This window comes from Fusarium tjaetaba, assembly GCF_013396195.1.
Source record: "Fusarium tjaetaba strain NRRL 66243 chromosome Unknown NRRL66243_c0000443, whole genome shotgun sequence".
NCBI lineage: Eukaryota > Fungi > Ascomycota > Sordariomycetes > Hypocreales > Nectriaceae > Fusarium > Fusarium tjaetaba.
The window spans coordinates 1-16,699 of NW_023501639.1; the positions used below are offsets into that span (position 1 = coordinate 1).

General features: G+C 50.8%; 4 protein-coding genes across 4 annotated transcripts; 1 reads left to right on the top strand and 3 right to left on the bottom strand.

Annotated features, from left to right (window-relative positions):
• Positions 1-580: 580 nt before the first annotated feature.
• Positions 581-4,213, bottom strand: FTJAE_13590 (regulator of V-ATPase in vacuolar membrane 1; the record flags this gene model as incomplete). Its single annotated transcript, XM_037346749.1, has 2 exons — positions 581-4,002; positions 4,057-4,213. 2 exons carry the CDS (start codon positions 4,211-4,213, stop codon positions 581-583), a joined length of 3,579 nt encoding a protein of 1,192 aa, XP_037199381.1.
• Positions 4,214-5,173: 960 nt separating this feature from the next.
• FTJAE_13591 (isoleucyl-tRNA synthetase cytoplasmic) lies at positions 5,174-8,449 on the bottom strand (the record flags this gene model as incomplete). The annotated part of the gene is made up of 2 exons (XM_037346750.1): positions 5,174-7,960; positions 8,021-8,449. The coding sequence occupies 2 exons, from the start codon at positions 8,447-8,449 to the stop codon at positions 5,174-5,176; spliced, it is 3,216 nt and encodes a 1,071-aa protein (XP_037199382.1).
• A 1,258-nt stretch (positions 8,450-9,707) lies between these two features.
• Positions 9,708-10,989, top strand: FTJAE_13592 (conidiophore development hymA; the record flags this gene model as incomplete). Its single annotated transcript, XM_037346751.1, has 4 exons — positions 9,708-9,812; positions 9,872-9,929; positions 9,989-10,470; positions 10,525-10,989. The coding sequence occupies 4 exons, from the start codon at positions 9,708-9,710 to the stop codon at positions 10,987-10,989; spliced, it is 1,110 nt and encodes a 369-aa protein (XP_037199383.1).
• Positions 10,990-11,397: 408 nt separating this feature from the next.
• FTJAE_13593 (AGC PDK1 kinase) lies at positions 11,398-16,620 on the bottom strand (the record flags this gene model as incomplete). Its single annotated transcript, XM_037346752.1, has 6 exons — positions 11,398-11,913; positions 11,970-12,599; positions 12,668-12,942; positions 13,023-13,235; positions 14,299-14,488; positions 14,548-16,620. 6 exons carry the CDS (start codon positions 16,618-16,620, stop codon positions 11,398-11,400), a joined length of 3,897 nt encoding a protein of 1,298 aa, XP_037199384.1.
• Between the last annotated feature and the right edge of the window lie 79 nt (positions 16,621-16,699).

A 16,699-nucleotide genomic window follows, 5' to 3' on the forward strand; every position in this document is an offset into this window, starting at 1 on the left:
CCCAAGAGCGAACCCCACACCCCGGGCTCATGCACAAGAACCCATGACGATAAATGCCATGTCACCCTAGACATCTTCAATTGCAGAAGTTACAGAAGCTCAATATGATTTGGTCATTGGAAGAGTGTTGGTGTTTAAACTCATCCATGTTATATAATTACAACTTCCGCGTATATCAACAACCATGTATGTAATGGTGTAGAGCATCATGGCTCGGCGTTCACAACAATATTGTTTATCTTCACTGCTAATAACAAAAAGACAGCCACATCTATCCGGATGCACATTACATTCACCTCTACTTACTCGGCCAAGTTCATGCCAAGTGATGAATTTTTCAAGATCAGCAAGTTTCATAAACTATTGGCTATCCAACGCCTGCGACGGGTTGTCGCTATGCATTCATATACAACAATAACACAAACAGAAAGGGGTATCCTTTTGTCAAACAAGTCATCCAACGTCAGAAAAACACATCCAGATCATCCATAGCCAAACCCAACTCTTGCAAACCGCCAAAGCCAGTCTCACACATGTTCCTCCCTGATGTATATACTAATAGCCATCCTGATCGACAGGGTTATTGGTTTGTACTCACATGGCCACGCAGCTGAACCCTTGGTGACCGAGATTGTGGTGTAGCCGATAGTGTTCTCGGTGATTGAATACGCACAGATCTTGTGGCTGGCGTAAACTTAGTTGTAGTGGTCTGTCGAGGAAGTCCAAATCGCGTCGCAGATGGCCTCGCGCCCACGGATTTACTGATGATGGCTGGGGAGTTTGGCTCCGGCGAGGAAGGCAAAGGCCCAATTGTGCGCCCATTTGGAGGTCTGATCCCAAATGATCTCGCAGCTACTGGCCGCCGTGAGGGTTCATGCCGGCCGGGACCTGCTGTGCTTGCCAAGTCCTGGTCAAACTCGGGGTCACGACCCTGAGTATCTCGCTCCAAATGTGATGGGACTGGTGCCATCGGTGTCGTTGATGGCAGACCGGAGAACTGGCCAGGTCCTCGCGAAGCAGGCCTCAAAGATGGCGAGGCTGGTAGCTCATCATCTTCATCGCCAGCCAGCGAAAACGCTTCATCATTCTCGTCCGCCTCTCGAAGCGGAGCCATGGATCCTGGTGGCATCATAGTCGACATGGAGAATGGCTGCCCAGTCCATCTGGTCGGTGTCTCGAGCGGTGTACTGGAGTAATCAAAGCCCCTATCATTGCGACTGGCCAGCGACCGCCTCCCAGACAGTGCTCGCCAACTTCCGCGTGGCCATGCAGCCGGCACAGATTGTGGCTGTGGGCGAGTTCCAGGAGCCATGGATCGAATTCTATCGTCCCGTTGACGCCAATATTGCAGCACGCGGTTACGCCTTTCGCGTTCGTGCTTCCTTTGAACTTCAATTGCAGTGTGACCCTGTCCACTTTGTTGTAACGATGCAATCGACCAGGACTTGAGGGACTGCCGTTGCTTGTCGGCTGCCCAAAGCTGCCAGGCATCTGTATCCCGCTGCTCAAGGTCGACGGTGTACACTTTCCAAGCTTCCAACCATCCCTCTGCATGTTGCAGTTTGGCTTCTTGCATGCGCCTTTGGTCAATGTCCGCTTGGCGTTTCCATGTACCAGTAATTAGAATAACCTTTTGGGTGTCTTTATGGGTTCGCAACTCTTGTATCAAGTCGCTTCGTGCCCGATCCTCCGTCGCCAATACCCTCCATCGATCGATAGCGGCAAAGAAATTGCGTTTCTTTCGAGCAGAAGAGACTTGGGTATACCTAGCCATCAAATACCTTTTGACCTGCTGCTTGTCTTGATCCCTACGGCTCTTGATCGCTCGATCAAAGACTTGCAACAACTTAGTAGCTCCGAGATAGAGTTGGGCTCGATCTCCCAGACGTGACCTGTGCAACGAATCACGATTAAATTGCCTGAAAGTCCTTATAACGTTGGACTTCGCTTGCCCCTCATAATACTCTTCTACTCTTCGGCCCATGTCCGCATCCTGCTCGGCGCATTGGAACCATCGGTCGAACACTCGCGTCACTTGAAGATACTCGCGCCTCCACTGGAATGCCTGGGCTCTTGCCCTCAAGTTCCACTCATCGAAAGCAAGGTTTGCCTTCTCGATCATCAATCGCTGGCGGTACCCGACCGCCCTTCGACTGACCTCAGCTTGATCCCACCATTCCCGAAGATATGTGAAGGAGTGCTGAATATCTCCAATTCTCCTGGCAGTGTTGTATAGTTGGCTTTCATTTTCTGACATGCCCTGCCATTTGTGAATGGCATCCACTTGGAGTCGCAAAGTCGTCTGGGTCTTTATTGCTTGAATGAGAGCCTTGTCATGTGAAGCCTGTGACAGCCACTTTGACATTGCTTGTGTCCTACTGCGCGAGGCTGTCATTTGACGGCCGAGGTGTTTGAGTCGATGACAAGACCATATATCAAGGACTCGCTGGACTCTCCTCTGCTCGTAAGCGAGAGCAGCTTCTATCGCAGTCGCCTGTAGACTTTTCTCTTGGGCGACAATTCGTTGCCACTTCTTTACAACCACGGCTGCCCTCATGTGGTCAGTGGTAGGTTCACGGAGTGCAGGGGCTTGGCTCCATGATCGGAAATAACGAAATCGTATCATATGTCGTCTTGCAACGGCGTCTCGTTCGAGACGGCGTGCAGTGCGATCAGCCCAATGGTTGAAGACCTTGCTTGCGAGGTAGATTTCGCGAGCTCTGGCGGCTTGTTTGAGGAGCCTGCTCTGCTCCTTTTCCGAATCAATCTGCTGCTCGGGTGTTAAAGGACCTTCCTCAGCGGATTGTTCGTGTTGAGGTATTGTATTTCTAGTGCGCTCTTGGGATACAGGATGATGAACAATTGTGCCTTCGTTGTTAGTTATAGTGTGAGAACGAGCCGCTGTGATTGGAGAATGGACTTCTGATGGATTTTGGATCTGTGTATGTTGAGAGGGTTCTGCTTCAGGTTCGTCGAGTTCTTCAGGCTCTTGGGGCTCTTCATGCTCCTGGAGCTGCTGTGGAGGCTCTTCAACTGGGCTGTGAGGTAATACATCATCATCATCGTGAGGTGATGGCTCGTCAAAGTGCTCCTCTTGCGGCGTATTTTCTTGAATTAGAGAAGTCGTAGATCGTATAGCATTACTTAGAACAGAAAGGGGGCGATGCATAAATGACTGAGCAGAAAGTGGCCTTGTATGTATATCTGTGGGGTCTTTGAGCGAAGTTTGAGTGTGTGGCTCGAGTCCATTGACGTGTGGAGACGTCGTTGTTTGATGCCCGGTCACTGGTGGTCGATCTTCAAAAGGTTGGGCTTCAAAGTTCCTCACATCGGCTGAAGCTTCTTCGGGAATGCTCGGAAAAGAAGGAATCCGCTGCGCAGGCTGTGCTCGACGACTCGCAACCAGAGAGCGCCAGCGGTTCATGGCTGAAGAGACAACCGCCTTTCGCATTTCCTCATATGCACCCTCCTCCTCCTCGTCGTCATCGTCGGTCTCGGAAAATTCCAATCCATCCTGGGGGTGAGGTTGCGATTCTGGCGGAGAGACTGATGGTGACGGTGACGGTGACAGTGAAGGTGAAGGTGAAGCTGGTGATTGTGGGACTGTCGATGCAGTCGTGGCATGGCCGTTTTGTAGGCCTTTTTGTGGAGTTATTTGCTGGCGCGAGATGGCATGGCTCTGGCGACTTGATGAAGATACCGCGGGAGATGTAGAGGCTGAAGTTCGCGGTGACGCAGTAGTATTATCGCCAAACTCCAAGACGATTCCCATTCGACTGAGGATAGCTTGGAACTTGTCAAGCAAGTTGCCATCGCCTCGCTCACCGCCGACGCGGAAGACGAAAGTCGACAAGTGGTGATCTGAGTCGGGGTCAATTCCATAGGTCGGGAGCACGACGTCGTACGCCTTGAAGAGCGCAGCAGCAGGGAGAGGTTTCGGTTCAGGCGCTGAATCGAGCAATTCCTGAGCAGCGACGACTACCGCGTGCAGCGCAGCGATGTCTGGGCGGGTCGGTCAGTTCCAGGTCGAAGAAGCATCGCAAGAATGATACGGACCTTCGTTGGAGTAGTATGGGTCCTGGCTAGAGGGTGCCCGACTGGCATTGCTCGAGCGGCCATCGTCAGACGGTGAGGCCGCTCTCTGCGCAGCCGGTGACATCGATGCTGCTGGTGAAGTCGCATTTGAGCCCTGGCGAGAGACGTTGGAGGACATGGACAGATAACTGATTATTGGCGAGCTGCCCACATCCGTCATTGACCCATAGTCAAGAAGTCGGTGTGTACCTAATCAAGCGCGAGCAGTTCTGTGCTGTCGTCTGTCTGTCTGTTTATTTATCTAGTTAGAGAGCTGCACAAACACACAGCGTTGCGAGCAGTCAAACTTCAGTTGACTTTGAGTATTGCGCTTTAGTAAATAGGATTATAAGAATGCAGGAATGGGAATCGACAAAGGTGATGCTAGGGGCGCTTCAAGAATTGCACTACACTAGGTACCGTAATTCGACGAGGGGGTCGTATCCAAACAAAGCGCAATCTGAGTTCCAACCCGACAGAAAACGCACGCGAATTTGCGCGGTCGCGATGCCAACGGCCAACAGCTCGCTCGGACGTGTAAATTGGGTGGCTGGTGCGCACGCGCCTCATGGGGCTTGATAGCCGGTACTGTGCTGTTCGATAACTCATTGACACTGTATGAGCAATACTATGTACCTATTTTCAGAACCTACTGGCCATTCATTGTCTTCAATCATCTATCTCCATCTCTCACACAGTCACCATGAACCAACAAAGAACTCGTCCCATTCAAAAGTTTGCTAAAGCTGTCTCACAATGCTCTGTCGAGGTCTGAATTTTCTTGTCTTGCTTGTCATACCTGCTTCAAATCACTAAAAGTCTGGCAGGCTACGGCATACGGCAAGTGTATCGTTGCCGACTATAACGCTGTCCACAAGGATAAGTGTGCTAAAGAGTTTATGAGGCTCAAAGATTGTTATTTAGTGTGTCCTCCTCCTATCTATTCGCTTTTAACGACAACAAGTCTGACTCTGCCGCTCAAGGCTGCATCCAAGAAAACATGATGCACTCATGTAGCCACAAATCATACACTTTTGATCGAACCTTTTGTTTAATACTTTCATCTGCTACATAAACTTCAATTTTATTTCTTCAAGATTTACAGCTTGAGTAATCTCAACAAAAACGTTGCCTGTTGGACCTCTTGCTCCTCCTCTGCAATAAGACCCTCAGTCTGTGGTTCCGCTCCAGTCTCTTCTAGTGGTCGGCGCAAGACCTTCTCAAACACTGGATTCTGGGACTTGAAGGCACCAGACAAGCCAATATCTTCAGGGTCTGCAATGACACGGTACTCCATCTTGATGTCGTCTGTTGGCACAAGACCTGCCTTCTTTCGAAGTCTCTGTACACGGTTGATGATCTCACGTCCTAGACCCTCAGCTGCCAGCTCAGGGTGAATCTCAGTGTCCAGAATGGTGAGCACATCGCTATCAGTGTTGATCTCCAAGTTCTTGGAAGACTCGTCCTCCTTGATACCTCTGCGCACAACAAGATCACCCTCTTCCAGACGAATGCCATCAACAAAGATTTCTTTGTCACGGACGTATCCCTGGACCTGATCGCTCGTAAGAAGAGGCAGCCCCTTCTTTACACGGGCCATATCCTTCTTGAGCTTCTTTCCGAGAACAGGCCAGTCGGCAGTGACGCTGTATTGAACGTTGTACTTGGCTTCGTCGCTCGAGAGCACGAGGTCTCGCACATTCAACTCTTCGCTGATATACTTCTCAAGGGACTTGACATCCTCAAGATATTGAGGATCGGAGTGAATGACCACCAGTGTTTTGAGAGGCTGCTTGAGACCAATGGTGCGGCGTTCACGCGATACACGAGCCAGTTCAATGACACGCTGCATGCGACCAACACGTCGCTCCACCTCCTCATCGAACAGCTCTTCGCGGACATCGGGGAATGGCAGGAAGTGCACGCTTCGGGGATCTGCACTTTGCAGCTCCTTAGGAATGTGAGGTAGAAGCTTGAGGTAGATGTTGTCAGTAAGGAAAGGGGTAAAAGGTGCCAGTCCACGGCACAAAGTGAACAGAACCTCAAAAAGGGTGTTTAGGGCATGGAGGGTATCGTCAAGACCATTCTCTCCCTTGAGTCGCTTTCGGTTGAATCGAATGTACCAGTTTGTTGTGCTGTCAATGAGACCAAGGAGTCTGGGTACGACAGTGTATAAACGGTATGAGGCCATCTCCTTGTTCACGAACTGAAGAAGGCTTTGGCAAACTGCCAGAACCCAGCGGTCCATGACATTGGTGTTGCTTGACTCCAACTTGGGATCCCAAACGAAGTCCACGCCCTCTGCCTTCTTGAGCAGAGCAACTTGGCCCTCAAAGAATTTGTAGCTGTTCCACAGCGGCAAAAGGACCTTCTGGACGACCTCCTTGACGCCAGACTCCTTGAAGCGGAGGGGCTCGGCTCGCACGACAGGAGAGTTGATGAGGTAGAGTCGGAGAGCATCGGAACCGTATTTGGACATAACGATAGAAGGATCGGGATAGTTTTTGAGACGCTTCGACATCTTCTTGCCATCCTCCGCAAGCACAATGCCGTTGACAACACAGTTCTGGAACGGCGACTTGCCAAACAGGTGAGTTCCCAGCACTGTCAGCGTGTAGAACCACCCACGGGTTTGATCCAGACCCTCGGCGATGAAGTCTCCGGGGAACGACTGGTTGAACTTATCAACATTCTCGAAGGGGTAGTGTTGGCTGGCATAAGGCATACTTCCAGACTCGAACCAGCAGTCAAAGACTTCCTCGATACGCTTCAGCTGACCCTTGCCCATCTTGCTGGGAATAGTGATATGATCAACCTTGTCGCGGTGGAGATCAGACAGATCACCGTCATATCCACTCAGTTCACGAAGCTCTTGAACACTTCCAATGCACACTCTCTCCTCCAGATCATCGCTGACCCAGAGAGGGATGGGGGTACCCCAGTATCGGTTTCGGCTCACGTTCCAATCACGAGCGTTGGCAATCCAACTGGCGAACCGCTTCTCCTTGACAAATGATGGAACCCAGTGAGAACCCTCGATGTTCTTCAGCATGTCGGGGACGATGTTTGGAATGCGGATGAACCAAGAGGGAACGGCTCTATAGATAAGAGGAGTATCGGAGCGAGGGCACATGGGGTACGAGTGCTTGAGTTGAGACTCGTTGGCGATGCGACCGGCGTTCTTAAGGTGTTTGATGATGTGCTTATCAGCCTCCTTCACATGCAGGCCCTTGAAATCGGAGACCCGATCAGTGAAGTGACCGGTGTCGTTGACGGGGTCAGGAGGTGGTCGCTTCTCGGTGATGATACCTGCAGCAGCTGCAACATTGTAATCATCCTCACCAAACGCCGGTGCCTGGTGGACGATACCCACACCACTGTCGTCTGTAACGTAGGTTGCGTTCAACACCCTGAAGGCAATGTCCTTGAACTCCTCGTAGAAGTAATCGAAAGGGGGGGTGTATTTCCATCCCAGCATATCCTTACCGAGAACTGTTCCGAGCTTCTTGAATTTAGCCTTCTTGGGATCCTTGTATAAGGTACCGAGGAGCTTCTCGAGAAGGATAAAGGTCTTTCCTGTCTTCTCATCCAGAATCTTGACATACTCGAAGTCGGGGTGAGCAGCGAGGCCAAGATGCGATGGCAGTGTCCAAGGGGTGGTGGTCCAGGCAAGTAGGTTGACTTCGGGATCGTCGACAAGGGGGAATGTGACGACAACTGCAGGATCAGTGACATCTTGGTAGTTCTGGTTGGCCTCGAAATTGCTCAGGGCAGTGGTGAGAACAGTAGAGTAGGGCATAACTCGGTGTCCTTGGTAGACCTGGTCCTTGTCGAACAGTTGCTTGAAAACCCACCATTCAGACTCCATGAACTTGGGGTCCATAGTCTGAAGGAGCTCGGTTAGCTATCTGGTTGGGGGGTGTAGGTGGACTGTATGTTTCTTTACCTTGTAATCGTTGTCGAAATCAATCCAACGTCCCAAACGCTCAATGGTGTGTCGCCATTCGCCGGCATATCGCATGACAATGGATCGACACTCCTCGTTGTACTTGGCGATGCCGAGTTCCATGACGGCAGCCTTTCCAGAAATACCCAGCTTCTTGTCAATCTCATGCTCGATGGGCAGGCCGTGTGTATCCCAGCCAAAACGTCTCTCGACGTGGTAGCCCTTCATGGACCAGTAACGAGGGATGACATCCTTGATGGTGGAAGCCAAAAGATGGCCGTAGTGAGGCAGACCGGTCGCAAAAGGAGGGCCGTCATAGAAGGTATATCGAGGGCGTCCTTCGGACAGTTCAACCTGTCGCAGGAAGGCATCGATCTCCCGCCATCTTTGGATGATGGCCTCCTCTTCTTTCGGGAAGTCGATCGACATGATCGTGATGGTTCGCCTGTAGGAGGAGGGGTTAGTGGACAAGTTTGGAACGATGCGGGATGAGTGATTATAGAAGAGGCGTAGTCGTATTTAAGTAGATAGGTAGCTAGGGGAACGGACAAGAAAGAAATGTTTGACTCGCCGGCGATGCCTTGAAAGTGTCACTACCTGGTAACCTTAGGTATCTGCGACAAACCGTTGATGGAGGGGCAAGTTTAAGAAAAAACGGCAGCTCACTCAGCCGCTCGCGATGGTGGGTGAGTCAAGCAAAGAGCGACGGGACGGAACCGGAGGTGGGGTCAAATTTGTGCCCCGCGTCTACCTTCTTAGTTCCATGGAGGGGTTCAAGGGTTCGATACCTATCATAAGTTAATCGCAAGCACTCTTTGTCGATACCTTAGTTGCCCGCTTATAAACGCAAACAACGAATGCTTATAGTTCGGATTAGAATTGATTTACATATAAACTACCTCGAATACTCTAACTTGGGTAGGTACCTTGTTTCGAAAGATTTTCTAGACCAGCATAACACTTACCAACCCATCAAGAGATGGCATAAGACCGACACCGGCAGATGATGGATGTACCCATGGCCTCAAATGGCATCTTGGTAGCTTCTAGACCGATTTACAAAGCATCTGTAAGATTTGATGCGTTACAACCAATTTCTCTCTTCAGCAATGGCACTAGGTACCTAATCATAGGTAGGTTGGGTCTGAGCTCATCATGGATGGATTGAGATTAGCGATTGTGTCACTCCAAAGCCAACCAAGTTCACAGCGCTCCAGCACTAAAACGACCAGGGCCTGTTGGCGCGTGCGTGATTGCTGGCCGCCAGACAAAGCAAAGCAAACCAAAGCAAATAGGATCGAGCTAAGTTGTTTCATGAAGTGTTTGTTTATATTGATCAACCCACTCTGGCATGGCATGACTTTAGCATACATGTCGCAAACGGACATCTCATCCTTCCGCTTCGACTGATCATAGTTGAGGTGAATAGCCACCTCGGTTCCTGTGTTTCTCAAGGGAGCTAGGTACCTACTCGCCGCTATTCGGTAGGTAGGTTCTGAAACCAAAACACTATCGATAACAAACCTGACGTCGCAAGACCATCAGTTGCATACCTACCATAGGTACCATTCATTACCAGCAACTAACTCACTTTACACAAACAACACTCTGAACCGTGATCGGTTCTTGTGTCGCCGTGGTACCTTTTTGTATTCCTCCTTCAACAATCACATTACAACCTCGAACCATGTCGTTCCTGTTTGGAAGAGCTCGCACACGCACAGTTGCCGATCTCCCCAAGCAGGCCCGCGAGCATGTCTTGAAGCTCGAGGGGCCACAGGGCCCTTCCAAGGTAGCAATCATATCACCTCACCTCGATTCAAGATCAAACACTGACTCTGACTCTAAAAGGCCGAAGAGCTTGCCCGAGTCTTGAGCCAGATGAAGACTATCCTTCAGGGAACTCCCGGTACGCTGCTTCGCCTTTGCTCACGAACCCCTGACTGTATGGCTAAGACATCTTGCAAGAGGCCGATACCTCTCCAGAACAGATCTTGCAGCTTGTGACTGGTCTCATCGACGAAGACCTCCTCCACCTCCTCGCCGTCAATCTATTCCGTCTTCCATTCGAGTCACGCAAAGATACTCAAGTCATATTCTCCTACGTCTTCCGCTTCCGCCCCGCCACCGCCGCCCCCAAAAGCGACCCTCTCGCACTATCATACGTTGTCTGTAATCGACCCCAGGTCCTAGTTGAGCTATGTCGAGGGTATGATCACAAGGAGAGCGCTACGCCGGCAGGTTCAGTTCTACGAGAGCTACTCAAGAATGAGGCCGCCGCTGCAATCATTCTATACGACGACGGGGACGAGCCAGGCTCGAGTTCCAAGGGTCTGAATGCCATTGACCGTGACCGACCCCAAAGTGGTAGGGGCGTGTTCTGGAGATTCTTCGATTGGGTTGATAAGAGCTCCTTTGAGGTGGCAGCAGATGCTTTCACCACTTTTCGAGTGAGACTGGGCAGTGGTACCTGAGTTGCTTCCTTTTGCTGATACGTACTGTAGGAACTCCTGACACGCCACAAGGACCTTGTACCAAGATACTTGAACGCAAACTTTGAACTCTTCTTCGACAAGTACAACAACATCTTGGTGCAATCCAACAGTTATGTGACCAAGCGTCAGTCCATAAAGCTTCTCGGTGAGATCTTGCTTGATCGCTCCAACTATAACGTCATGACTGCCTATGTTGATCGCGGGGAGCATCTCAAGATATGCATGAACCTGCTACGCGATGATAGGAAAATGGTTCAGTACGAGGGCTTCCACGTATTCAAGGTCTTTGTCGCAAACCCGCACAAGTCAATTGCCGTCCAGAAGATTCTCCTCATGAATCGCGATAAGCTTCTCACTTTCCTCTCTCACTTCCTCGAGGATCGGACAGATGATGAGCAGTTCATCGATGAGAGAGAATTTTTAATCAAGCAAATCCGCGGCATGCCCTCAATTCCCGTTACTCCCCAGCGGTAAACGTATTCATGCCGCATTGCCTATTTACTCTGGACAAATATGTTCTCACTATACCATTTTGCACTCGTGCGGCGTTTTCAATGCTTTTCTTACAACCGACAGCGATTCATGAGGCCAATGGGCACAGCTTCTATTCATCACAATGGCATAGCATGATATGCAGTTTTGTCCTTTTTTCATATCCTTACAGTACTTGTGTTGAATGCCCCCGGCGGTAGCATTGATCGCAACCAGGGTATGCATGTCGTTTCACCGATCTTGGTTCATGATATTATTATACAAAAAGACGCTCCCAACGCCCCCCTTGCTCCCTGATTGTGGCCAATTAAACATGACACAAACTCTATAACTCCAATTGGTTTGTCAACAAGTGCCGTCCTGGCGTGTTGACAGTTTCCAGGTGGATGCTCATCGTTGCTGCTTTGAGAGCAATACGTTGACACTCTCTCGCGCGTTTTGAGTAGCCCAGACGCTATCTTTTCCACCACGGCGCCACTCGTCACCCGATGCATGCTCTCCGCCTCCTCTGGGCGCTTCTCCCATAATGACCTCGAGGTCTCTCTTCTGAGAACTTAGCCAGTTCTTGATAAAGTTGGTAGGATCCTTGCCAAGAGACTGGAAGAAGGAATGCTTGGCCTTCGACACGGCGATCGCTTGAACCACCTTGGCGAGCTGGTCGTCAAGCCCCGTCACGTCCTTGAGCATTGCAATGTACTGCGGGTTGTTGAGCATAGGCAAAAGAGTATCACGTAGGGGATCGTCGACGGGAACCTGGATGTCGTAGATGGTAGGCTGGGGATCCTTGTGAAACTCCTGGTCAACTCGGATGGTGTATGGCAAGCGAATTGGCTCCAGAGGTCGCAGGTGTTGCTGGACATACTCGTTGAGCAAAGGGATGTGTCCGATGTCGCCTTGCCTTATAACCTGTAGTAATCGTCAGAGCCAAGTCAATATCAATATAGGCATATGCATAAACTGACCTTCTTGAGAGGCTCATTGCACCGGAAATTGCGCTTCTCCTCATCTTCCTGTAGCCCAAGTAACTTGATGTACTCCCAGAGAGCCATGACGGCCTCTTGATGGGTAGCATCTTTCATATCGACCACTTCGGCAAGCTCGGGGGTCAGTTGGTATCTCTCGGGTGTCTCCTGACGGAACAGGTTGATGGTGATGTTTTGGTTTTCGTCTCCATTTCTCTTGAAGGTGAATTCATCGAAATCTGCTGCTGCTGGAAGGTTGGCAGCGGGTTGATTCCGGGCCGGAGCATCTGGCTTCTTCCATTCCACTGTCTGTTCGGCGCCGGTTCGGAAGCGAGATCGGTCGAACTCGACTGTCAAAGACTTAAAGAAGTGCGAGAATCGGGGTTTCTCTTGTGCTTTGGATTTCTGTGCTGAATCGTCTGTCTCCTTTCCTTCTTCTGTGGTTGATTCCTGTCCTTTGGGCTGCTCGGTCTCCTCGTCTTCATCGTCGAGTAGACGACCTTCAATCTTGACTCGGTACGAAGCCTCCATGCTAGGGGTAAAGTCAAACGAATCAGAGTTCAGCCCATTGCTCTGCCAGATTTGATCCTCGACCGTGTTGGTGATCCAAACTCGCAAGGTTTTGTATCTCTGAACCATGGGTTAGTCGGTTTCTCCCAAAAAAAAAAAAAAAAAAACCGTATCGTTGTCGAACACACCTTGGATCCACGGCTGGTATAGTCGACAATGTCTAGACGCTTTCGTGTGATAGTAGCATCAAGTCGACGCTCGACATCTCGCAGTTCTTTGTACCGTTGAACACCGTCTGGATCAATAATGCTGTCCTCAACTCCATCGGGAATGTTTTTATCTGTAGGCTTTCGACTACGTCGCTTAGCTAGCTCACTGGCGTGAGCCTGAACCTGTTGTTGCTGAGCAATCTGTGCCTGGGTGAGGGGAACCGAAGGGTGAGGCCCTGAGGACATCATGGGTCCTGAGAAGGCGTCCATGTTAGCAGATGATTGATGAACGTGGTCGGGTTGCGCAAAGGATGGGGATGGGTTTTAAACGTACCAATTCCACCACGTCGCTGGTTTGTCGCATGAGGCGAGCGTTGCGGAACCTGCTGCGCATAAGCGCGATATTGAGGCTGCATTTTACCGAGAAAAACAAAGTCTTGTGTTGGGGTTCGGTAGGCGTCGGCTGGTGGGATTACAGGTTGATCGTGTCGCGTCGCATCGCATTGCTGCGTCGCGAGAAAACGGTAGCCGCCAGTCAGCACCTTACCTAGCCAACTTTATTACTCATCCAGTCACGTGACTACTTCCAACTTCAACGATACCATTGACTATAGGTCATTCATCTATTTTGTGTGTACCAAGGTAATAGGATATGATTTATATCTAAGAAATGCTGATGTCTCTGAATGGCACTGGCAACGATCCAGTTCCACAGCTCTAGAAAGGGCGATCTGGGCTTGATCAAAAACCGAATACCATTCCTGTCTTGATGGATTGGTTCTTCATATATCAGTAAAGCCTCAGAACAACGAGTGCCCAACTCTCGTCGCCCTACTATAGTTCCTATCTATAGCCCCTACATTTCTGACAAGCCTTGCCTTTTGAATAGGATCTCAAGAAATACAGTGTGGCGGCCATGACTGTCAAAACCGGATGGAGTTGATCCAGTGCCAGAGCTTTGAGCCCGTCCTTGCTCACACCAAGCACATCACCACTTCTCCTGTCCCGAGCATACTTGAATCTACTGCACCTGCAGTCTTGACCCCAGCCTCCGGCACCTTTGCGGCTGTTTTTCCCAAAACTCAACACGAGAACATATAGGACGCTCGAAAATAGTTGTCCGACAATGGCGTGAACCTATCTGGTGGTCCGGATTGCGCTTCTCCAAATCGAGAAACCTTGCGTTTGGGAGCCCATCAAACAATCACCATGTGGCGGCTCTAGCCATCCTTCTTCCACAACGCTGAAAACAAAATGCACCCCGAAATAATGCATTGCCAGTCCGCTCAGATGAATAAAACTCCGCAATTAAGACGCCGCGCTCTCAATGCCATGAACGTACTGAATGTGATCGATGAGAGGCAAAAATGACAAATGTCTTCGACTGTAAGATCTGAAACTCGTCGAGATCCGAGTTTGTTCGCACCATTTCTTCGTTCAGGACCCTTAGAATGCAGATCCTAGCCCGTTCCTCGATTGTCTCTTGCTGAATCGGTTGCGTTTTGGCGCAGGATCTTCATTGTTCCCCTGATTCTTACTCAGATGGTTTCGTCCCTGTCGGTCACTGAGCCCGAAACCATCTGAGTAGTTCCCTGGCCCCCCTAACGTACTTGATGGACTTGAAACTTGAGACGCCATGTCGGCGAATCCGCTATCACCACCATAAGAGGTGGTCATGTTCTGAGACAATGCCATGTCCCTTGCCCTCTCGAGACATTCAACCCAGTCAGCGGCAGCGGAGCCACCTTCTTGGGGTGTGGATGAGGACTTGGCCTCTTCAAATGTGTAGTGGTGGCCGCCCTGAAGAGAGATGTCAGTACGTTGACTAAAAGACACAACCCGAATCAAGATTCACTTACTGTGTTGACACACCACACCGTTTGACCCTTTGCGTCCACTTGGGTCTTCCAGGTGCAATCTGAGCCAAGCAGAGACAGCTCCTGCTTCGCTCTTTTCTCCTCTCCACCAGCCGGAGCAAGGACAATTCGGCCGCTAGATGTGATCATTACCAGGCGCTGACGCTTCTTAGTAGTGCTGCCGATAAAGAAACGAGACAACTTCTTATGTCCTTCTCCTGGTTCCTTTCCGTGAGGACTTGAAGGTAAAGGCGTCGAGACCACCATGAGATCGCCCAACTTGAGGATGCGCTCGTTATTCTTAGTCAAAACGGGCGACCATTCAATGTCAAGCTGTGTCGGGGGGGGAAGTTCCGTTATTATCCTCGATGGTCGATTATTCCCATTGGATGGAGTGGCTTGGGATTGCTGTTGAGGCCTGGTGTTAGACGCGGTGGAAAAGCCGTTGAGCTGAATAACTTGAGGTTCTTGGGGGGGTGGTATATATGGGCGGAGACGGGGTGCCTTGGTCCTCCAGAGTCCTTTTCCGAATGGATGTCCATCGAAGAATTCGTGGTTTTTAATGTGCTCGACCGTGAGACGTCTGGCTGGTTCGAGGACCAAGCACCGCTCCACAAGGTCTCTGGCTGCTGGTGGAAAGCCAGGCGGGAATTCGTATTCGAGATTTACAATCTTCTGAAATGTGAGATACTCACTGCCTCCCTTGAAAGGAGGTCGGCCAGCCAAAAGCTGGTACACAATACAGCCGAAAGCCCACAGGTCGCTAGCCTTACAGGCGTTCTTGTGTGTGAGAAGCTCGGGGCTCACATATTCAGCGGTACCGACAAATGATGCTGCACGACTGTCATCGTCTTTTCCAGGATCCGGCGCACCGCTGGCTGATGCGGCTGAAGGGTCTTCGCGTGGATCTTTGAGCAGTTTAGCAGTTCCAAAGTCGGTAATTTTGACGTGCATCTGGTCGTCCAACAAAACGTTTTCGGGTTTCAGATCTCGGTGGATGACACCCCGAGAATGCATGTAGTCAATGGCGTCGAGAATTTGTGCACCATAGAACCTGGTACATTCAACATCGAAGGTGCCTGTCTTCTTCAAGACACCCAAGAGCTCTCCGCCATTGCACAAATCAAGGACGTAGTAGAGCGATGTCTCGTCCTGAAATGTATAGTATAGCCGGACAATTCCGGGGTGCTCAGTAAGTCGGTTTAGTGTGTTCTTCTCGATGTTGACATATTTGATCTTCTTCTCCTTGATGATATGTCTCTTTTCGAGTACCTTCACGGCGTATTCTTTGAGAGTTTGGCGATCTGTCGCCATGTAGACTGTACTATAGGAGCCCTCGCCAAGAACTCGCCCGAAGGAAAAGTCGCGGACGCCCTTTTTGACCTGGCGGACAACGGTACGTCCATTTGCATCAACCTCTCTGCGGACCCCGACGGCCGCTCCACGGTCCTGCCAGTCCTCTCTGCTATTTGGGACCGGCGCGTCACCTGCGTAAGGCTGGTTCTGCTGTGGCCCGCCAGGACCAGATGCATAGCCAACTCCCATACCTCTTGAGCTCCTTCGGGGAGGCAATGGGCTGCCCCCAGACATTAAACCCGATACTGGTCGGCTTGAGTTGTTGAAGCGATGGGGGTCTCGTCGGCTGGACTCTCTCACAGGATATGAGGGGTTTGAGCCAGGTTCTTGCACACTGGCCATGCCGTAAACGGAGGACCTCGACGGCTCCGTTTGAGGAGATGGCTGGGGATGATTTACGGAGGGGCTTGGATCGGAGACAGGGTCGGAAGGTTGAGCGGATGGAGTAAGACGAGGATCGGTAAGTGAGGTTCCAACACCGGCATCTATAGGGTCGAGGCGGATTGCATCGTAGGATGAGGGCGTGGTGGATGTGGTTGTCGGTTGAGGCGTAGAGGGGAGGGCGGATGTTGAAGTTGAAGCGGAGATGGAGGTATTCTGAGCCGTCGAGTCGGGCCCAGGAGGAGAAGTCGAAGATGAGTTAATAGCCTCAGCAGCATCGTCAGGATTGGCGATGCGCAGTCCGCCCAGAGCCTGAGAAAGGCTCAGGTCCCCATTCATGGTGGGCGATGGAGGAGCCTGGGGCAGATGCTCAGGGGAAGTGGGCAGGCTCAAGCTCGACTCGCACTGGGAGGAGAAA